We start from the raw sequence: 23,526 nt of genomic DNA on the forward strand, positions 1-23,526 counted from the left end.
GCGGAGTTAGAGCACAGGACGATCTGGAAACGCGCACGGAATAGGGAAACGTATCGCCGTGCGACATATCGACGCCGCCGCTGCGGAGCAGTAGAACCGCGGGCCCCACGGGGGTCCAGCCTGTTCTCGAGTGGCTCTCCACTACTACAGCCCTGGCTCACCTCTCTCTCCGCGGTGCGCACACCGCCCTCGCTTTCTTACCGCGCTGCTCCGCCGGGAAGAAAAAAGTCGATCCTGACTTGGGACGCTACTTAACGTACGACAGAGGGTGTTAGCGCACATCAAGATCGCACTCCTATCACCCTGGACACGAGTCGTGTCTACAGTCGAGTGTCAAGCAGCGGTAAACTTTTTAAAGCCCAAACCCCCCTCTTCCGCTTGCAAAGGCGACGCCTTTATATATTCTATGGAAAGATTTCCTTTTTCTCGCGGCCTACAGGACGCACTTTACATTATCGCATTTCCCTTCTGCCCGGTGGTGTTCGATTCCTGTCCTCCCTGTTCCTGTTTCCTCCTCCTGCACGCTTTCTTCTCCCTCCAAAGCCCCTGCTTTCCCCCACTTTTCATGACCTGTTGGTAGGTTTCTGGAGGTTTTATGGCGACTCTAGAGGATCTGGGCGTCTCGGCCTTCATCAACATCGTTGGCGCCTTCGCCTTCCTCATCCTGTTTGCCGTCCTGCGGATTCAGCCCATCAATGACCGTGTCTATTTCCCCAAATGGTACATCACCGGCGGCCGCAACAGCCCCCGGGTGCGCGGCCGTGGGGTCGGCAAGTTCGTCAATCTCAACCTGCGCACTTACTTCACGTTCCTCAACTGGATGCCCGGGGCGCTCAGGATGAGCGAGTCGGAGATTATCCAGCACGCCGGCCTGGATTCCGCCGTCTATCTTCGGATCTACATTCTCGGGTGAGCTTATCTACAGAGCTTTGCTTCCTTTGTGTTCTCATGAACCTCTCCTTTTCGGAATTCAGTTGGACTTGCGTGGTTGGACGAAATTTTCGATGGATCGTAGAAGAAAATTTATGTGACTTTGTAATTTTCTTACATTTCTCTTAAGCGCTCAAGAATTTTGCTACATTTCTTCTACCGTTTTATCTTTCTGTTGATAATTCTCCGGGATTTTACTCTCTCGGAGCTTTACTGCTCTGGGTATTATGATTATTTAGTGTCATAAACTTTTCCGTTCCCTATATTTTCATTGGTTTGACAAAAGTTTCATTGGGTCACTGCAGAACAATTATTATCGCTTTGTATATGCAATATCTTTCGAGGAAATGTTTTCTGCACTGATGGACGTCGTCTTTTCTTGGTTCATGTAATTGTTGAAAATTTTCCTTATCAACATTCGGTGTCTTCCACACCTTCATTCGTTTTCAATGAAATGCCAATTCGCGTTGTTTTTTGTTGGTCAAACAGCAACCCCTCTTTATTTATTAAGTCTTGTGCCTACGTTCCTAAGCTGCGCAGAAACGATGTAGCTTTTAGGTAAATTTGAATACTTAATTTTCATGCAGTACATGTGTTGTTTCTTCACGAGGGTTCCATTAGAGCCTTTTTTTTTTTCCCTCTTTTGCAATTAGCACCAAAAAATAAGTATTCAGTATACTACAAATTTCTTGTTCAGTCAATGAGCAAATGGGCCTCTGTGGTCTTTCTACATCATGTATACTACAAGTGACCGATTAACTCAATATTAGTGGTGGTATGTTGATATTTTTTTACTTCCACTTTTGCTTCGCTTCTTCAAGGATTACCACGATAGAGAGAACCTGACTACCAAAAGGAATTGTGTTGGCCAATTGGTTGAAGTATAGAGTTCAGGTTTTGTTATGTCAGCCAATTGAGGTTCGTGGTTCATTGGTCATGAAGATGATTATACGTATATTCTTTATCCACTCATCGACTTTTCAGGATGTCATATTACAAAGCTTTGTAAAATTAGTGTATGCCCAAGTACAAGGGTGTGATTAAACATAGACGTCTCACTACCATGTGACGAATAATATTACTATAAACATTATGAAATATTCTGTCGGATGAGATGCTAGAAACTTCTACTAATGATACTTGTTGGAACACCATGAAGGAAATTAAACTTTCTGGTAAATTTAGATATAATAGCCATAGAAGTTCTAGATTTCATCTTGCTTTTTTCTCATTAGTTCATTATTCGATTTATTGCTTTATATTGCCCATATAAGATATATTTTCTGCTGTATGCTTGTTTGGAGTGCTGGATTTTAATGAAAATTGTACTCCCTCTTTTTTCACAGGTTAAAGATTTTTGTGCCGATAACAGTGCTCGCCCTGTTGATTCTCATTCCAGTTAATGTATCTGGTGGGACATTATTAAATCTCAACAAAAAGATTATGTACAGTGACATTGATAAACTTTCAATTTCAAATGTTAATGCCGGATCTCAAAGGTAAATTAATTTATCTTTGATGAACAATGTACCCATCGAGACAAATTTCTAGAATGTGCTAGAGTTTCGATGGTTGTGTACATTTATTTATTTATTATTTAATTGTTAGAAAAAAATTTCATGATAATTATTTGTGAACCAATCTGAGAAGATTGGTTTTCATGTCTTCAGTATTGTGCTTGAATATGCCATCTCTCTATGCTTGTGTCTCTGTTTTTGGAGGTATAGATGTAATATACATGAGCAAAATATTTTCTGAAAATATTCTTTCTTATATGAATTAGTGCAAATTCAAGTGTTGTATTGAGATGTTTTTATTTGAATTCTTTTAGTTGCTGCATTGTGGTGGGATTAAAGTGAAGCTAACAGTTTACTCCTGAATTATTTCAGCTTGCATGTTTAGTGCTGAAGATTTTGGTGTTTAGTGTTCACAAATCCTAACACTATGCTGGTGATGATTTTGGTAAAATAAGTTGGAATATGTAGAAATGAGCCCAGGTGAAGCTTATAATTGCAATGTACAGAGTAGATGAACATGATGTTGTTTGAGATAGTTAGAAAATAAATGCTGTATGCTGAAAATAAGGAAATAATCTCAAGTATTTAAAATGTTTAAGAAGAGAAGATGTTTTACACAATATGAAATCCAGGATGGATATATGGAAGAGTAATCTGACTTAAGCCTGGAGCAAAAACAATGATACAGTATGTTTCCAATTACCTGGTCCTGGCCCTAGAATGTTGTTTCGCCTGGACCTGTACAAAATGGGTAGTATGTAACGGTTTGTGTGAACCAGTATGCTGATCACCCTTGTTTTGGGCAGTTCGATCTGATTTATTAAAAAACTATTTAACACTGATTTAGAACTCACATTCACTAGCCCTCTTTGCATGGAGCGGCCCACCGCCCGCTATGCATTGTTGATTCCGTATACGCTTACTCCTCTACCTCCATGGCTTCCTCTTCCTCCTCTGCTCCACCAAACCCTCTTCTTCCTTTCTCTTCCTCTATTGTTTCCTCTTCTTCCTTCATCTTCGTCTTCTTCCTCTGGTGCCTTCTCTTCTTCCTTCCTCCTCCTCATCCTTCCTCCAACATCATCTGTTCCTTCCTCTTCTCCTTCTTCTTCCTCTTCAAATCTCTAGTACATACTAGTATACCAACACCCTATACATATCAATTAGGTCAGCGGTCAACATGGGTGGTTAGTACAAGATGAAAGTCCTTGATCCTAACTGTTAAAGGCAAGCATGTAAGGCTGTTTGGTTATGTCAGAAAATTTTAGTTGTATTTTCAGTTTTTTAACTTATTCCATTTATTTATATATTGTGGTTGTCATTTTAGAGATTCTTAGTTGTCTTGACTCTTGAGTTAGAAGCTTAAATAAGACCCTTTATGTGTTGACTCTTCTTGTGGTCTGCTGGTACTTACTGGGGTAATGTGTGCTAGTTGCTGGCCAAGATTATCATGTTTTTAAAAGTCAAAAAAATTGTTTGGTTTAATTTTCAGATATTGTAGAAAGCTTTTCTTGTCCAAGCACTCATTATATAATGTTAATATTTTTACTTTGCTCTGAAATTTGATAGATGTTTTAGAAAGTTTGGATGATTGAGAAAATCGATTGTGAACAATTAAGGTTTCTAGATTAGTAGCATTCATTCCACTGGAAATAAAATCCATACTGAGTCATTCTAAATAAAATACTAGCCTTGTTCTTTTCTTGCCTGATTTATGCTTTATTCATTGTATCATTTTATTTCATATTTATATGATTATTTATCTCTAATTTAGGTTCTTTATTCACCTGTTGATGGCGTATTTGTTCACACTATGGACATGTTACATTCTCTACAAGGAATATGACAATGTGGCATTTATGAGATTACATTTTCTGGCATCACAAAATCGTCGTGTTGATCAGTTCACCGTAAGTGCCAGCTGCAAATATTGATGCTTTTGTAATTATGAAGTTCTCTACCTGCTTTGTTTTCCTCTTTAAAGATATATCACTGTGGAGAAATAACAGAATTTAGTGCCACTGATATTTAAGAAGCCCTGTAGTAGACAATGGAACAAGGATTGAATCATCTAACTCTTGCAGAAAGTTCTCACTGTATTGCTGAGAACAAGAGTTATCGCAGGTGCAGCCTTCCTAACCTGTCTCCAAATCCCATCTGACTATTGCATGGTCAACAACAAGACACAGGACAACAAGGCACAGGGACACATACATACTGGTACATGCAGAAAAATAAATAATCTGACAATCTCAAGAGGATGAGAATCAGAAAAAAAATATTCACCAAGTTCTTTTATTGTCTATATCAAGGATTGAAATATCATACCGTACCGGAGTTCGACCTTCTCTTGGTATGGTACGATACTGTATACCGAGCGGTATACTATTTGGTATATATATATATATATATATATATAAAATAAAAAAAATACCGCCCAGTAACGAGCGGTCCGCGTACCGATTTCCTGTCGGACCGGTACATACCGCCCGTACCGGATGTTATCATTCGAAACTGTATAACTGTATACCTTGGTCTATATACTCTATAGGATTAGCAATTTGGTTCTATTGCTAATTTAATACTAATTTATTGACTGATGAAACTTGATGATTTTAATCCTGACTAGAGTGTTTAATAGTTCACATGCAATGGATGTGGAGAAATGTAAAATGTAGTGAAGGGCTAAGATTTTTTAACTAGGAAATAGTTTTAGTTATAATCATGAAATTAACTCCTTATTCATGATAGCTGGGTTAAATAACAATGAGCAAACAAACAAGAGTTCTAATTGGAACCAAGTCAGGTCACCTGACACCTCATCCAGTGCCTATAACAACTTTGATTGGGGTCTTGGTTTTTGAGCCAAGGTTTGAGTAAAACAGTCCTGGTGTTTTCAGTCTAGTCAGGCATAGATTGAACTTGGGTTGGTCCACCCAAGTTGCAACCTGACCATGATCAGATTATATCAAGCAAGATTGTCTTGGCACAGGTACAATTTTAGATTCTTGTAATATTTGCCAGTTGTATCATTATATGATGATGAACATATAGGACTCAACTGAACAGAGGCCTGAGTCAATCAAGCCAAGATCCATTCAGCTTCATTAGCTGGGATCCAGGAAGGATTACTAAAACCTTGGGATGTGTGTTTCGAATCCTTTCTGATATAGCAGCCTTTCACTTTAGAAGGCTTTGGAGATGGGTTTTGGCTTCGAGGAGTCTAAATAAGAAAGGAATAGAATTAGGACTCAGCCTTTTCATCTCAATTTTTTGGATTAATTTCTGATTTATACTGGATCAGAAAGAACTATAATTAGGAATGATGCTGAGATAGTACTGAGTTTTCAGACATCAAAATAGTCTAGTATACTAATGTTGACTTTCATTTGAAATCAAAAGGTACATGCTCCCTTTTCGTTGAGTTTATTTATAATTCATGCAGACAGATAGGTTATTACAAGTGTCAGCATCGTCTATTGTGATCTGCTGACTGATATATGACAAGATGGTAATAGAGCACCATAAATGTAGCATACGATGTTATGTTACTTCATGTTTTTAGTTGACTATAGTTGTGATCTTTATTGGAGCATAGTTTTTTTTTCTTTTTTTGCCTCTAATTTGATGTTTGCAATTTGCTCTCAAAACCTTGATTCTTAATTCAGTCCAAACTTTTTCTTCCAGGTAGTAGTCAGAAATGTGCCACATGTTTCCGGACATTCCATATCAGAAAGTGTTGAACAGTTCTTTCATAGGAACCACCCCGACCACTATCTAGGTCACCAGGTAGTATTTTGTGATTAGTTGCATGGCAATGTTTTCTCATTAAAATATTTAATTTGCTTTAATTTGATTACTCAATTAATCTACGTAGTACTCATCCTCCATTTGTTTGCTCATTTTCCTTAAAAAATATTGGTTCTAGTAAATATTCAGTTTATTGAATTAAAATTTATTAATCTTTTATTTTTCAGGCTGTCTACAATGCAAATAAATTTGCTAAGCTTGTCAGACAGAAGGAGAGGCTCCAAAATTGGTTAGACTATAACCAGCTGAAATTTGAAAGACATCCTGAGAAAAGGCCAACTACTAAGGTCAGTTCAATTGACTAGGTATTCAGTGATAACAAACACAAATAGATAATCTATGTGCCACCAGCAACCAGGCATGGATCATGCTGATACAGTCACATATCATGCCAAGTAATAATTAGATTTTATTAATTTTTCCATTTTACCTATATACATAACACTTCCATTTTATCTAGTACTCCAGAGAGGATTTCTTGGCCTTTGTGGTGAAAGAGTGGATGCAATCAACTATTATAGAGAAAGGATCAGCGAACTTGATGAAAAGGTAGTCCTTTCTTTGGACTTCTTGCTAATTTTGCTGCATTATTATTTTCCATCTGGAGTTTGGTTACATCTTGTTATTCTGTATGGAAAACAATTGATAATTGTTATTCTTTTACTGTCCCTTTGTCTCTAGTTTAAGATATATAATAGAACTTTACACATTATGTTTGCTTAGTTTCTTCTAAGATGAAATGCATAATCTGTTATGTTCTTCAGATAGCATATGAACGCCAACGAATTCTTAAAGACCCGAAGGCTATCATGCAAGTAGCATTTGTTACGTTTGATTCAAGATGGGGGGCTGCAGTATGTGCACAAACACAACAAAGTAAGAACCCAACTAAATGGTTAACAGAATGGGCACCTGAACCACGTGATGTATACTGGGAAAATCTGCCTATACCATTTGTTTCTCTCAGCATTCGGAGGCTCATAATATCAATAGCAGTTTTTGCACTGGTTTTCTTTTATATGATACCCATTGCTTTTGTGCAATCACTTGCAAATCTGGAGGGTCTTGAAAAAGTTGCTCCTTTTCTCAGGCCAGTTATTGAAATGTAAGTATCTTGACAACTTGTAAGGATACAAAGTTTCTTTTTAAATTACAATGGATAAGAAAAATAAGTTGTTAGATCTGTGATGCTTTTTGTTTCGTTGCTTGTTACTATCTTGTGATGCTAAATGGACCAATTCGATAGGAAGAGTTCAAATTTGTGCCTTTCATGAATTATTCAAGCCCATGGTTAAAACTGCAGTATTTGGATTATTCATTCAAGCCCATGGTTAAAGCCCATGTCAATTAACATTCTTAAAAGTTATTTGCAATCTTGATTTGTATGCTTCAGATGATCAATGTGCTAAGCTTGCTTTTTTTATAATTGTTCTGACTTAACATCTTCATTTATTAGTTTATGCTATCATCATTACATTTAATGCAACTAAGTAAGTTTTCTTATTATGCATCCATATAAGCTCTCTCTCTGTAGCTTCTAATGTATGCCTAATAGTGTGTTCATGGCTTATGCAAGTAGAAAAGCAATTGAATTCGGTCAAATGGAAACTTTTTTATTCTTATTTACTCCTTTGTCTCCTGCTTACATCTCACACTAATTAGTTGACTGTATTGGCATATTAGTGATTGCTCTTGTTCTCAATTTTACTCATATCATGTCCCAGGTATCCAGCATATGCTTTTTCCAACTAAATAACCATTGTAGGTGTGGCCCTTTTCTGAATGCTTTTGCATTTTGTACAGTAAATATTGGATGTTTCTTACCCTGGATTGCCACTAGTGGTCATGCCACTGAAGAATCATTTTTCATTTTATGACCTCCCATGCCTAGGTATTACAGCCCTTACCACATACCAGTGTAGGTGATTTGGTTGAAATTATTGGCCTACCATAGGCTGCTATGTGGCCCTAATCCTTTCAGATTACATGTTAACATTCTCGCCATGGAGAATGTTTTTGTTGGATGCAGATAAGCTCAGACTGACCTCTAGATGGTTTGGCTTATCCATATTTCTAACTAGTAGGGCTTGAGTTCCCTAATAAGCACAAGCTAAGTTTCAAAGATCTTGGGTACTTCAAACTGGATTTTTCTCTTGGTGAAGTCTGATCACATCTTGTCATATGTTATCCCATGTCCAATAGGAAGGTTCAACCACACTAAGACTTGCACTCTGAGAATCTTTTCCTTTCACAGCCAGGTCTCTGAAGCTTATATAAATTAGCCAGCCATCTTCATGTAAGGTGCATTAACTTTGTTCCAACCCACGTTTTGATATGTTAACTAAGTGAATATTCATTGTATTTCATGGAAGTATTCATTGGTAGATACTTCTGCATTGTTCTTAGTTCTTACTCAACTTGCTTTATTCTATACGTATGTACATCAATTTGTGTAGATGCATCTATTTTACTCAAGATCTATCAAGTAGGGCTTTCAAAGATTTTGAATAAGGTTTACAAGACTGGTTGGACTGGTCCACACCACTGGTATTTATCATTCTGATTGTGAACTGGTGCTCAGGAAAAATGTGTACTATAAAGTCTAGTAGCTTCCTTTTGAATAAAAAAAGCATATTGCAAGAGTTTTCTATATCTTACAACATTATACATATATGTAATTTGAATAGCCATTCTCTATGGGTCATTGTTTGATTGAAGCCCATGAAACCTGCTTACTAAATTGATCAGCCATAGCATTGCTGACTTGGACTTAGACTGCTCTGAATCCTTCGGCATTGTTTGACCTCCATGGCATCACATAAAACTTCAACAATAACAACAACAACAACAATAAAACCGTAAGTCCCAACTATTTGGGGTTGGCTATATGGATCTTTTGCTGTCGTTACATAAAACTCCACATATTTCAAAACACTGATGTTCTCCGCATGTTCATTACTCTAATATTGGTTAAAAGTTAACACATTTATTCTTACATGAGTTCAATGAGTTGAAAGGCAGTAATCTCTTTTTTCGTGTTGTTGGTTGCTTTTGTTTTCATTGTCAGCATCTCAACAAATTTAGAGTGTTGAAATATCGCAGATCTCCAGATGCAGAAGTTCTCCATGTACTTGTTACCTTAATATTGCTTTCAGATCCACTATGAGCTTGCAAATACATGCTATCTTATATAGAATTTAAAATGTTGAAATTTAGTCATATCTTTCTATTGACATTACTGGTTGCTTTTTATTTATTGTATCGGCATCTCTTATTTATTTGAGGAATGACTATAATACACCTATTTACAGCAAGCAGACTGGTCCTTTTTTATTTTTCTCTCTGTCAAGAGCATAAATTTCCCTAACATGCACTTCTTTTGTGTCTTAAATATATAAATTCAACATTCTTACATGAAATTATCTGAACTGTTAAAATTAATGCTGTGCTTAGAAGCATTTGTGTTCTAATTTTGTTCAAAGTTAAATTCTTATGAAAACAATCTTCTTGTTAATAATGTTCACTTGTTGAATGCATATCCTGATTCTTGTATCATTAGCTTAAAATATGGTACATAATGCATTCCTTCCCAGACTGCAAGGGACTTGTGCTTCACCTGCCTTTTTTATGCATTAACTAATTATCAGATTGTAACATCTGCAGAAAGGTGATCAAGTCCTTCTTGCAAGGTTTTCTTCCTGGTCTGGCTTTAAAAGTTTTTCTATACATTCTTCCAACAGTTCTGATGATTATGTCAAAAGTGGAAGGCTACTTGTCATTGTCATCACTTGAAAGGAAGGCAGCAGCTAAATATTATTATTTTATGTTGGTGAATGTTTTTTTGGGAAGCATCATAACTGGAACAGCCTTTGAGCAACTTTATTCATTCATTCATCAGCCCCCTACCCAGTAATTCTCTTTAGTACCTCAATACTTATGCTGTTATCTCTATGTTTATTTAAAATTATCAAGTTTAAATCTGGAAAAGATGTTAATCATCATGTCATACTATCAATAAATGATATATGGCGAAGTAGTGATACTCCAAACCACTGGCATGTAGATATTTTTTGGTTTTGTTCTCTCTCATCAGCGACCTATATTAAGTAGCTCCTATTGTTTTTTAACTAGACTTTCACTTTCATTTAGCTAAATTTGTGTAAGGGCAACTAACACCAAGATTTTTCTCATATGAAAATTAGTTCATGCTTTGAACAATGCAATATATATGTTGAGTATAAGCCACCAAAGTACTCTTTAGACATGCCGATAATCTCATGCATAACAAAATTGACACGCTATATATTGATAATTGCCTAATTTAATAAATAAAATAAGTTCTCAATTACAATGCAACTTTGATATGGTAGTACATTTGCACATTTCCTTTCATAGATGTTAAGGTTACTAAACAAGGCATTTTAATGGTTGGAGTTTCATGTTCCGAATGAATTTGTTCACACATAGACTGTTCACACAGCATCATAATAGTCTTGACAGCCATTGCATCATTCTTGAATTGATACAAATGGATCTCTATGTAAAAAATCTCTAATGGTTATTGGTATATATATTATCTACAACCTCAATCTTAAGAATTATTTAGCAAATTTTGAGGTAGCTCAGTTGTATGCCAAAGTCCAATATTTGAAAACCTAAAATCATGACTTAACTCGGAAGTCATCTGGATTGAGTCGATTCAAAAGTCGACCAAGTTCAAGACAATAATAAGATAAGTAATATAACATTACATGCATCCACAATAGCATTACATACATTGACCTACTGAACCTAACTTTTACTTACTTCTACATATCCTTTTTATCATTTTACAACTACTTATGCTTGTGTGCTTAAATTTGAAAGTGAAATATGTAATAAAAATTTCATAGTCTAGAATATACATCATATCAAAATTTGATGATTCCATGAACTGTGGTTCAACCAATGGTCCTGAACTCATCGTGGCAGACTAAAAAAGAGGAGAAGAAGCAAAGGATTGGGATGAGGCGAAAGGCTTTTGGCCCTTCTTCCTAACATTCACAACTAACAAAATCAATGTATCCTTCTTTTCCTATACTTTTTTTTTTATATGTCTTTTGTGGTATAGATCAATGTTTGATGTGCCGCTCAAAATGATACAAAACAGGCGGTATGTATTGGTTGTCCAGTAGATTGTTGCATGGAGCAGCCCAAAACATAAGCAGAAAAAGGGTCAGGTATCAACTGGTATGGATGATCTATTGGCCGATACAGTTCAAACTCATGCAATATTGATCAATATGGGTCGTACCAGTCGATACAGACCCAAGTCAGGTCAAGTCTGACCCCAACAGTCAAATTGACCAAGGGACCTCTTTTGGGTTTTAAATTCCCTCCTTTCCCCTTCTTTCACTCACTCATTCTCACTCTTTCTCACACTCTCACTTAATTAAAGTTCCTAATCAGCAATTAGTGGTAATCAAGTTATTGATTTGGATAAAAGATGGATTGGAACTCGGGATCTAGTGAAATTTCTCTCCAATTTGAAGGCACCTAGCTTCATTCTATGTTTTATTTATCATTTTATATAATTAGAGGCATATTAATGCATATTCTACATAGATTAAGGTCATTCTCTTGTGTTAGTTCTAATTAGGTATAGTGTCTTACATTTAGGTTTAGATCGAGGTACGTAGGGTTAATCACAGTCTTATGCATTATTTATGTCTCATAGACACTCTATTATTAACTAAATACAATAAAAAAACTTTAAGAAGATTTCTTGTGAATTTTTGGTCACTTTTTAGCATTTTTATGAAAAATGATACACATTTATATACTAGTACCGACCGGTATGTACCAGTCCGCCCATGGACCAATACCACTGGTCAGCATGGTACATCAATCCTTGGTATAGATGAAATAAATACGAAGTTTATCATACTTTTTGTATATTGAAATTGAAGAAGATGACAATTGGCCAACTTGATTTCTTTATGAAACTAAAAGGTGAGAATGTTACCTAAAATCTTTTCTCATCTCCAGCTCATAAAATCTTGTGCACTTACCTTTCTATTTAAGCCATTCATAAAAATCGTTTATGTCAACAAACTTACATTTTTTATGCCTATAGGATTCCAATAACCATTGGAGTATCAATACCAATGAAAGCTACATTCTTTATGACCTACATAATGGTTGATGGTTGGGCTGGCATTGCAAGTGAGATTCTTCGACTTAAGCCACTTGTTATTTATCATCTTAAAAACATGTTTATAGTGAAAACTGAGAGGGATCGAGAAAAGGCTATGGACCCTGGGAGTATTGATCTTCCGGAGAACCTCCCATCATTGCAATTATATTTCCTTCTTGGGCTTGTTTATGCTGTTGTGACACCGGTTCTTCTTCCCTTTATACTAGTATTCTTTGCCTTTGCTTTCCTTGTGTATCGCCACCAGGTTAGTATACTTTCTTTGCTCTGGTATGGTGCTATTTTTTATGCTTACAAATAATAAATTCTTTTTTATATTGCTACTTTCAGATTGTTAATGTTTATAATCAAGAGTACGAAAGTGCTGGTGCCTTTTGGCCACATGTTCATGGACGTATAATCGCAAGCTTGTTGATTGCTCAACTACTTCTGCTTGGTTTGCTTAGCACAAAGAAAGCAGCTAATTCAACTCCTTTGCTTATTATTTTACCTATACTTACGATATGGTTCCATAAGTACTGCAAGAGTCGATTTGAACCTGCTTTTAGAAAATATCCTTTAGAGGTAAGTTAAATATCTAATTGTGCCTTTGTTTTACTTGCTTGTGCTTTACAATGACCAACATAACATACACCATAGCTATTTGATTTCTTTCTTTTATATTTTTGGAGAGAAGAATTTATTATAGATCTGCTTTCTCAGATGATTTTTCATGATATATTATAGATTTGCTTTCTTCAGATGATGTCTTATGATATATCAAACAAAATCTGATACTTTTGAACTCTATTTAGTAGACTGTGGTATTCTCCTGCCCAAATTACTCTTTAGTTCAAACCATCTGTGTCTGTTTGAACAAGATATCTACACTACAATTTTGAGGAGAGAAAATTTTCTTCACCTCTTTGGCCCTATCTTGTATATTATTTATCTGCTTTTTCTTTCTTCTTTCTCTACATTTTATTCCTCTTTTGTTGTAACCACATTTGCTGCACACTAGCTTTGAGATATTCAACGAAAAGTATGATATAAAAGCAATATATGATAGATCACTAACCAGTGAATGTATCTATACTAAAACATTATCTATATCTGATTAAAAGCCCACGGTGCTTAAATAAGTGATTGATTATTTTCTTGTCAAATTTCTAATGTAGGCATCCAGGGTTCAATGGACAACTGATTCTGACACATATGATGCAACAGTCAACAGAGGTTCCAAAGATTCTATACCTAAGGACAATTACTGAACTTTATCATCTCTGTTAGTAAAACTGTTTTATCATATTGGATTAGGGACCAATTTGAGGAACATAGGGACACAATCACTATGTAGCAGAAGCTGTTGATATGGTCCAGATATTAGTTTCAGATATTTCAGCACTAGAGCCGAGTGAGAGTTAGGATCTAGATTTTTTTCTATTCTTATAACAATCTTAATTTAACTTAGATCACTATTTTCAGTAATCTGGCTGCAGTTGTGAACAGTTAAATCACTATTTTCAGTAATCTGGCTGCTGTTGTGAACAGTTAAAATTTTAGTTTGAGTCCTCAGCACTCTGCTGCATAAGCAATCAAACAAAAATAAGAGGGTTAAAATTGTCAAGGTTAGGATAATTTAACCTGATTAGTTGTCCTGAACGAGATGCAGCCTAAGGTGGTTCTCTAGTTACTTCCTGCTTGTCTTGTATGTCATAATTCAGATAAACTATGGACCTTTGCCTAAACTTCAGTTTGACTTGTATATTTTTACACCTACTTCAATAAAATCAAAGATTTCTCACCTTTCTAGCCCAAGATGTTCATGGACTACTAAAGTATGATGCCATTCATTACCATTTTTGTCATAGAAGCTTGTGCTCAAGATGGAGCATGTCAATCATGTATCTGCAAGAATCCCATACAAGTTTCATAGGAAGTCTTTTAATGTGTGCCACCTCCCACAAGCAAAGAAAAGAAACAAGATCGTTTACATCATCTTATTTATTTCTTTATTTTGTCATGATTTTAGATAATGGTTTTTCTTGGGATATTATGATGTGTTGTTTTCACGAAGTCTCAGAGAGCCTTTACATGCATTTGTGATGTTGTCTTTGTTTTTTGTTATGCATATTTTAGAAAATGGTTTCAAACCTCTTATCGTGGTTTTGACTGTAGGAAGCGATGGAAAAGGACATACTGGAAAAGGCTTCTGAACCAAACTTGAACCTGAAAGCTTACTTAGCTGATGCATACTTGCACCCGATCTTTCACTCATTCGATGATGATGATGATGATGATGAGGAGAAGATAGAAGTCCGAGTAGACAAAGGCCGGTCTCATATTCCCTCACCTACGCGGAGCGAGATCAGTTCCGAGTCTCCACCTCGTTATGTATACCATTATGAATTTGAACCATAACAAGCAGGTGTGCCTGCACTCTGTAATCAGCTTCTTGTAGGGATTATCAAGTTTGAGTTTGTCCACCATCATAGATGTTTTAGCTTCGATCTTTTTGGCCCACTGGTCCTTGATGCAAATGTAAGCGTCCTATGGTTCTTTTTTATGTTCCAATGTGCAACATATCTTTTCTTGTAATCTCAAAATAGCTTTTGGATTTTAATTATGTTTCATTTCCGGGTGGCTTCATCTTGTTTCATATTTTCACATATTTTGTTGAAATTACCTAAATCGTAAGTGCCTAAGTCCTAACCTTTTGAACAAAATGTAGCACTTAAGTACTTCAACAAACATAAAAAGGACTTTGAACACTTGGATAACTACAAGTCTAGCAACATTGCTCATTCGAGTGTTGGGTTGTCTGGGTCATTTGCTAAGCCTACACCATTTCATCCAAATTGATCTCCAACCCTCCTCGTAGCCCCCTATCTAGTCTTGTGTTGAAACACACGAACAAGATGATTTTTTTTTTTTTATATACTAATTTTGACTCCACTGTGTTGAAACGCAAGTCTTTTCCCTATAGTTTTAGCAATCCAAGATTGCTTGCAAAAATAATCTTGGATTGCTAAAACTAGGGAAAAATTGTCTATATAATTTAAATTCAGTTATCCATACTCTAGTTTTGTCTCTGTCCTGCAAACCCTTCTTTTATCCATCCATAAGGAGTTAGTGAAAGCCACCGTGTGAGTAAGGGACATAAATAAAAATATTTTATTGGTAATACAATACAGAGATATACCTCATAACAAAGATTCCAAAGTAATCCATCACTCATGAAATCATTATACACAACTATCTATGCAGCACCAACTACTAAGCACAACAATAATTGATCCTTGGACACACAACCAAGATCTCATCTGACCAGGTTCCATCCAAGGGATATCATTTACTCGCACCAATTTTCTAGTAGGGGCAGATTAGTCACTTACACGTGAACATGGAACCAAATCTCCAAATATGAAAGGAAGCATTATTGTACTTAACCGCTTGGGTTGCAAGATCTTACCATGCGTTTTCCTTCGTATCGTCTCTCTCTTTTGTGTAACTCTGCACGTACGTACGGTATTGTTCTATGGCAAGGACATTCTCACAAGGAACATATTTTTTATGATTTGATGACCCCAAAGTTTGTAAACAAAACCAACATATAATCAAAATAACAGCATGTTTGGTAATATTAACCAACCAACTTCAATGCTTAAAACCCAAATTGGCTATCAATATGGTATTGGACAATAGTTACTTGGGATATCAGACATAAGATCATTTAACAGATCAACTAAAGGAATCATCAGGTACAACCAACCAATCTTAAAGCATCACATTATTCCACCAATGACTCTTGAAAGCATTTGAGGGATGATTTCATTCCTAAAATCCCAACAATAGGCCAAAGTTGTTGATTCCTCCAACAGAATGGTAATCTGATGATCTTCAAGCTAATAACCCCATTCAACAAGCAATGAAAGAACTTAGATGATATGACAATGTAACAGATGAAAAAAGGAATGTGATCATTCAAACTCACCCAACAGACGGTCACATCATCGTGAAACAAATGAAGCTAAAAGAAATAAATTTAAAAGAAGAGCAGCTTAAGCAGGACGCTAGATCAAAACATTTTGGGCTTCACTGCATGCAATTTCTTCATTTATGACCTCTAAAGTACATGTAAATTTTCTGCAAACGAAAATCAAAATTACAGTGAGAAAAACAAATCATTAGAAACGAATGGAAAAACAGTAATCCAATTATGTAGTTACGTAGAGAACTGCTTGTGACCATTATTCCTTAACAATAAAGCTAAAGGTTCAAATCTTAGCACAAAAGTGCATAAACAAGTGCTTTGTGCTTATGTATATTGATTGTCATCCTAAATTTTGCTCTCAAACAGTTTATTACTAACAAAGTTTGCATAATATATTATATAGAACATCTGTAATTACCAAAACAAAGGTTTCCAAACAAAGTTTGCAAGTAATCCTAAAGAAATTTTGGCACTAACCTGAAGCACCCAGAGGCTTAAAAGTGTTTCCAAACAAAATAAGCCAAAACCAATCAAGTAAAAGATCTGTAATTATCAAAACAAAGGTTAACATTATTTCAACATAAATTACAAATTACCTAGAGAATATATAGATTAACTAAAAATTGATCCGCAATTGACTGAGAATTTTCCTGTTTCAAATAACAAGGTTCTTTGCCATTAAAAGAAAATACTTGTAAACCCAAAAAATCATGGAAGAGGAACTAAGTTTTGAGAAGGTGAACTTACCCCAACAACCATGTGATCTGAAAATGTGTCAATTGCAGCCAGTATACCCCTGATAGCAGAAAGCAAACTTGAATATTATGGAGTGACTTATCTCTAAAAAAAGTAAAGCACAATAACATGAAGAAAAATGTGACATTGCAAGGATTAATTTCCAAAATCCATCCCACTCCTGAGGCAAACTATACTTTCTTGTCCTTTTACTTTGAAATGGAAGATGACTTCTGCATGAGGGAGATTTCAGAAGTAGTTCTGAACAAGAACCTTATCTACACTTTAGTACTGTATTCAGGCAGAAGCATGCTGAACAGAATGTCAACATTTCAAGTTTCAACAAGCCATTTAGCTAGGAACTAACTTCTCCATGTTACATACATGATCGTACATAAAAGTCATGCAAACAGTAGCAGTAAGCCCAAATCATGGGCAGGATTTTACATGAAAGAGATATAATCATTATCATACTTTATATTCATCAGACTAGGATGGTAGCCCCTCATAAAAGCCTAGAAACTCAGTGCAGGCCACAAAGATAAACGTCATCAAACATTGACTGTCTCAGTTAGCCACCACATGAACATTCAAGAAATAAATGAAAGATGTATGATACTAGATTTGAAGTTAATAGAAGAATGATATAATCATCATTATGCAAGCTAAGAAATAAATTTCAACTGCAGGAAGTCAGATAATCAGTAATCTGTTGATCCCACAAACCTGGTTTGATTTGCTCCCAGTGTTTAGTTCACCACCCTGTGATTCAGTGCTTAACACCCAATTGCAAGAGGCCAATACATTAATCAGATTGATAAATGTAGTTCTTCCAACTAAATTAAACCAAGACATAAGGTTCTCTACCTAACTTTAACCAAGACAAGTCGACAAAGCTCAGAATCACTGGGCCATGACTCCGGCTCCAGGTCAAGCTATTTGTTGCTAAGAAGTTTTCAAAGTGTTTACCACATTTGACAAAGACACAGTAACCAAGCTACTCAGGTTCTCTCTAGTTCTTCATGGAATATGCTCCATTCATTTAAGAATCTAATCTATCGTGAGAAGAGAAGAATTTAACAAAGACATGGTTCCAAGATTGTTTATTTACTATGGTCAGAATAGTTCATGAACCACAATTTGTTGAGATTACCTTAATAATGGTTGGTCCAAACCTTCATCTTCTATTGAAACTCGTGATATGATATGATCTGATATGTATATATGTATGTGTGTGTATACATATGTATATGCATATGCATATGTATGTATATATAGGTATATGTATATATATACATATATGTATACATATATATATACATATTTATATATATATATATATATACATATTTATATATTTATATATTTATATATATATATATATATATATGTATACATATATATATAATAGCAATAAAATTACAATATAATGATAACAACGAAAACAAAGCCCACTGATCTAAAACATATGCGGTATGAGGATTACAAGCCCAAAAAATCACTTACGTCAATGACTTCCCATCAAAAACAATTGGAGGAGCAATAGCAGCAATGATGCAAAAGCCAATATGGATCTGTACATAATAAGAATGAAATACTCATCAATGGCCAATTATGATCAGTTCTCAAAAAGTGATCATCAAGAGAATCACCAGGTACAAGAGGAAGAACCAACCAAATCTCACTGCACTCTCAGTCCTGTTCACCAATCAAAATGTTAAAGCAAAAATTAGTAGAATAATTTCATGAAACTCCACTTGCAAGAAAAAAAGCAGCGAGCATTTGATCAATGTTTTCATTAACTTTCATTTTAATAGTCATCAGCAATGATTAAACTTGTTTGTATTTGATTTGAGTTTAACAATTTTAACTTTGAATTTGCAAAAATACAAGATTCCTGCTATACTAATTGTCACTTTCTGATTACCTACCTCATTGCACGATATAGAGGCCTGTACCACAATAGATACGAAAGAGGACATCCAAGAAAAGCATAGATTATTGCAAGGAAAAAGACTTTAACCCCTGTCAAGAAAGAAATGTATGGCATACTACAATGATTAATAAATAAATAAGGACCCCAAGCCAAACAATAACAGATAGGTCAAGGCTACTAGAGTGCCTTACCACAGCCTTTAATCCAACATACAGTCACAGCAAGGATATTCCAAGAAAGACACAGAACAATTCCTGAAAAGAACTACAAAGAAGTAAACTATTTGCACCATATGGACAATTGAACCTAGGCAAATATTACTGCTGTGCTAAACGCTAACTAAATAGAGAAAGTACAAACTACTGCCAGGTTTTTCATGCCTGAAGTAATTAACATATGAAAATATGAAGCACAACAGCATCAGGTGTTGTATCCAAGTTGGTAAACATTCCTCAAGCACTAACTCAAATTTCAAATAAATAACATAGACCAAAAAGTAGATATCTATGATAATCAGTAGAGATGAGAGTTTTGATGGGTAGTATAATGCAGGGTTATAAGAGATTCTAAAGCCAACATTCCATGTTTCCATGGCCTCCTGGTTCAGTGCAAAATTTGATGACTAAAGTTTCCTAATAAGGATACCAAGTTGCTAATACAAAATAACAGAATAACATAGAGACCAGATAAACTATAGGCACAGCAAACAAGCCCCTGGAAAAAGGGGGAGAAAAGTTAATTGCAATGGGAACTAGGAATCAGAAGCAAAACCCATTGAGGACTTGCAACTACCATCTGGTAGTTACAGTTACAAATATTATAGAACTTGGTCACAAAACTTCTTGCATTGACTTGAAAATGGATATCTTGTGCAGGTAAAAAAACCCTAGTTTTGGCACACTCTCCAAATGTCTAAAAAATAACATAAATCTAAAAGTTTTTATTTCTATGGACATAATTGCAAACAGGATAAGATACTAATGCCACATACTTGGTGGAAGAATTCATAACTAAGACTGCTATGGAAAAAACAGAATCAAATCTGATACCTAGCCAGCTTGCAAATGCTAAATACTGCAACCTCTGAGCATGAATTGGTATCTCCTTAGCAATATCATGGTGAATGATTGGGAACACTGGTGGCCAATTCTTATCTTCTGTAGTAACACCAGCTGCAGAAAAGGTATATGGACACAATAGTTTCAGACAATACAGAGTATATTTGCAAAAGAACTTTCGTACCTACCATTCGACAAAGCATCTTCCCTTCGTTTAATTTCCTGCAAGAAGCAAAAAAGCAAATTAAAGTATTTAGTCTATGATCTAGCTTGAGAGATAGCAGCTAGGATGCAAAATATATTAGCTTATTCATATGTGGCAATACAAATTACAACTGCAAACCGCACTAGAGACCACAACCATGTGATAGCATTTGATAAAGCCAAAGGAAAATGCCACAATGATAAAAAAATCTAATGTCCAGAGATTCATTCATGTAGGCCAACCCAAGTTTAAGACATTAAAGCTTCGTCTGTGGGAACCTTATCCACTTGAGACGGCCAATGCAGCAAGTCGAAATTCAACTAGAAACAGATTATACTCCACATACACCCTAATGCTGATCAGTATAACTTATCTAAATCCACAACCATTACAAGGCATCTTATCTTGTTGGTGTTTTAAAATTATTGTTCTGACTTGTACCCAACTTTAACCTTGCCAACTAAACTTTAGAACCTCCGAGGTCACACTTGTACAAGATAACTATGTTAGAGAGTAATAACAGGAGAAATAGTGGTAACAGACGAGCTAACCGTCTCTCTCCTTTTCAGTTCTGCTTCCCATGCTGCAAGTTCTTGTGCCTTCTTTCTGGAATCCTGTTAACATTGCCCAAACAAAAACTGCATTGGATCATCAAAGGGCAGAGCAAAATTACAAAAAAAAAACTGTTAAATCGCAGTGCACACGTTTGTCGTCTCCAGTGGAACATCAACAACCGCATCGTGCTTATTTCCGAAACCCAGAGTAACAGACGACAGCGAAGGGAACTTCGACTTTTTGCCAGATCCTGCTCCATTCTGTAACGGAAAACCATTACAATCAAAAAAACGAACAACACTACCGCAACAATGTACATCATCACAATAGAAAACAAATCTTTAGCATAAATTGAAGAAGCCGATGAATTCTGTTGGCGATCAAGAAAGATCGTAGCAGCTAGCCCGATCGACCATCCGATCAATGAAAACCAAATCAGAACCGACGGATTCCCAAGACCCATAGGACAAGCATTCAACGACAAGAGCTAGGGCTCCGATGTCCAGATCCATAAGAACCCTATGTCTCTACTCGACAAGGGTATCTTTGATGGATCAGGAAGAAGTGCATTTAGTTCGAGCCATATCAGATCAAGCAAGTGGACTGAAACCAAGAAAAGCAAGTAAATGCAGCGGAAAAAGTAGAAGCGCAAAGAACCAGGCAACGGCGACATATTCGAAAGATGAAGACGAGGGAGGAGGAGGTGACACTACCGAGAAGGGACTGACTGCGTCTTCGTCGAAGGGGTTGGGATCACCGTGGCGCTGCATTCTCTCTTTTCTTCTAAGAGATAGAAGCGAAGGAATGGGAGAAGAGCCGAAGGAGCGCAGTGAGGTGAGAAATGGAGTTGAAACGACGCGATAAGGAAACACGAGATCCGCGGAGCGTTTGAAAGTGGTCGCTTGCTTCGTCGGCGACCGAAAGAGAAACAATAAATAAAATATTCTCTAATAATTATATTATATTATATTTATGTCTATTATAATAAATGTGTATTATATTTATTGTATGAGAAAATTCATCTCCCGTTTGAATCTGACCACGTTTTCGGTTTCGTCCTGATTTGAGAAAATTTGAAATCAAAATCGAACTACTAATTTTGAAACCATTGATTTTGGTTTGAATCGATAATTTTTAAATATTTTTTTAAAGATAATTTATAATATATAAAAAATATAATTTTTTATCTTTAATTTTTAAAAAATAATTAATGTACATTCATAATGACTTAATGTGTGTAAATATATAATGACATAACTAAAATATTTGACATAAAATTAAATAAAATTATAAATATCTAATCGATGTTAGATGTTTCAGTAATCTATATTGAAAAGGAGGTTATTGTTTTTCACAAACGATATTTTAGTTTTGTTTCGTCAACTTTGTCTGATCTTCGATGCATTGCATATTTGAGCGATTTAGAAATTACGCGTGATTTGATTTCATTTACGTACCATCCTCGCGCACTAAAAACTTGCTCAATAGCTACTGTCGACACTGGAATCACTATTATTTGCCTCGCAACCTTCGTTAAGATTGAAAAATATTCTTGTGTATCGTGTTTATCATTCTAGAATCGAAAACTCTGTACTTATAATATTCTCACTAAACTCAAGAGAAGTTGATAGATATACATGAAGCTCTGAGGATCCTCTTAGCTTTTTTTTTTTATCTTTAACTAATAGTTTTTTTTCTCTTAAAGATTTTACTTCCTCCGCTAACTTGAACAATATATTAAAAGTTTTGGAAGTATCATGTTCTCTACTATAGTATAGTTAGCACTATAATGATTGTACAAGTTATTGATCAATTTTTTAATATTTCTAATTTTATCACCAATATCAATATTTACTCCTAAAGTTTCATAATAAATAGATAAATAATCACCTAAGTTAGCTAATCTAATAAGAGGATAAAAAACACATACAACTAAATAAATCGATAATTTTTTTTAAAAAATAAATTTTCTAATTTAATTTTATAGCCATTATTGTCATATTTAAATCATTATAATTTTTATATTCTTCTAATGAACTAATAATTGTATACAATAGGATAATAAATATCATATAAAGTATCTGTTATATTATTAAAAAATTTAAAATTTTCAAAATTCTTTCACATACATTGTAGTGCTATAAAAAAATTTGCATAACATTATTTACAATAAAAATATATAATAATTTTATATTTAAAATATTCTTTAAACAATTCATATATAGAATTTCATTGGGTAGGAACATCCTAGGAAATCTTTTGAGCCTTTTGTCATTTAACTTGCAAATTTTAGTCCTATGGATAACCCCATATGAATGAAATAGCTTGCTTAACAAGAGAAAGAAATGTTTTAAGAGATTTAAGAATATCTTATACATATATCACAAAAAAAGATTGACAAACTGCTTGGAATACAAGTAGTATTTGTTGATGTATTATCAAAACCAATAGAAGAAAAAAAATTAAAAATCAAATAATAAACTTCTAATTTTTTTTTATCATTCTATAAATATTACTACCGTATGCCATTCATCGAAAACTCTAAAAGTAATAATATGTTTTTGCATGATCCAATTACTTTCTATCCAATAATAAGTGACTCTCCTCTGTTAGGATC

General features: G+C 35.1%; 2 protein-coding genes across 3 annotated transcripts; one reads left to right on the plus strand and one right to left on the minus strand.

The window, feature by feature from the left end:
- Positions 1–353: 353 nt before the first annotated feature.
- LOC135678934 (CSC1-like protein At1g32090) lies at positions 354–15,049 on the plus strand. Its single transcript, XM_065192200.1, has 11 exons — positions 354–909; positions 2,277–2,429; positions 4,219–4,354; positions 6,132–6,233; positions 6,422–6,541; positions 6,723–6,803; positions 7,019–7,359; positions 9,918–10,163; positions 12,370–12,694; positions 12,778–13,011; positions 14,605–15,049. Exons 1-11 carry the CDS (start codon positions 596–598, stop codon positions 14,845–14,847), a joined length of 2,295 nt encoding a protein of 764 aa, XP_065048272.1. The 5' UTR covers positions 354–595; the 3' UTR covers positions 14,848–15,049.
- A 900-nt stretch (positions 15,050–15,949) lies between these two features.
- On the minus strand, positions 15,950–21,809 carry LOC135678935 (secretory carrier-associated membrane protein 4-like). Of its 2 annotated transcripts, XR_010515118.1 has the most exons (13): positions 21,623–21,809; positions 21,059–21,169; positions 20,906–20,968; positions 20,338–20,371; positions 20,141–20,263; positions 19,283–19,345; positions 19,087–19,180; positions 18,808–18,853; positions 18,662–18,729; positions 17,168–17,216; positions 16,898–16,963; positions 16,421–16,572; positions 15,950–16,331 (listed from the first exon to the last, which is right to left on the minus strand). XR_010515118.1 is itself a non-coding variant. In XM_065192201.1 (12 exons), the coding sequence occupies exons 1-12, from the start codon at positions 21,677–21,679 to the stop codon at positions 16,540–16,542; spliced, it is 807 nt and encodes a 268-aa protein (XP_065048273.1). In that variant the 5' UTR covers positions 21,680–21,809; the 3' UTR covers positions 16,344–16,539. The 2 variants fall into 2 exon arrangements, 1 of the variants encoding a protein (XP_065048273.1); XM_065192201.1 differs by lacking the exon at positions 15,950–16,331 and having other exon boundaries at positions 16,344–16,572.
- Positions 21,810–23,526: the final 1,717 nt, after the last annotated feature.

Source organism: Musa acuminata, chromosome BXJ1-7 (genome assembly GCF_036884655.1).
Source record: "Musa acuminata AAA Group cultivar baxijiao chromosome BXJ1-7, Cavendish_Baxijiao_AAA, whole genome shotgun sequence".
NCBI lineage: Eukaryota > Viridiplantae > Streptophyta > Magnoliopsida > Zingiberales > Musaceae > Musa > Musa acuminata.

Bases quoted from the DNA above. Each gene is read 5' to 3' on its own strand.
- LOC135678934 (XM_065192200.1), top strand. From the start codon at position 596: ATGGCGACTCTAGAGGATCTGGGCGTCTCGGCCTTCATCAACATCGTT. The intron at 10,164-12,369 runs GTAATTCTCTTT...TTATGCCTATAG, and splicing joins ATTCATCAGCCCCCTACCCA to GATTCCAATAACCATTGGAG. The intron at 12,695-12,777 runs GTTAGTATACTT...TGCTACTTTCAG, and splicing joins TCCTTGTGTATCGCCACCAG to ATTGTTAATGTTTATAATCA.
- LOC135678935 (XM_065192201.1), bottom strand. From the start codon at position 21,679: ATGCAGCGCCACGGTGATCCCAACCCCTTCGACGAAGACGCAGTCAGT. The intron at 20,969-21,058 runs GTGTGCACTGCG...CAATGTTAACAG, and splicing joins TTCCACTGGAGACGACAAAC to GATTCCAGAAAGAAGGCACA. The intron at 17,217-18,661 runs GTAAGTGATTTT...TTCTGCTATCAG, and splicing joins TTTGATGGGAAGTCATTGAC to GGGTATACTGGCTGCAATTG.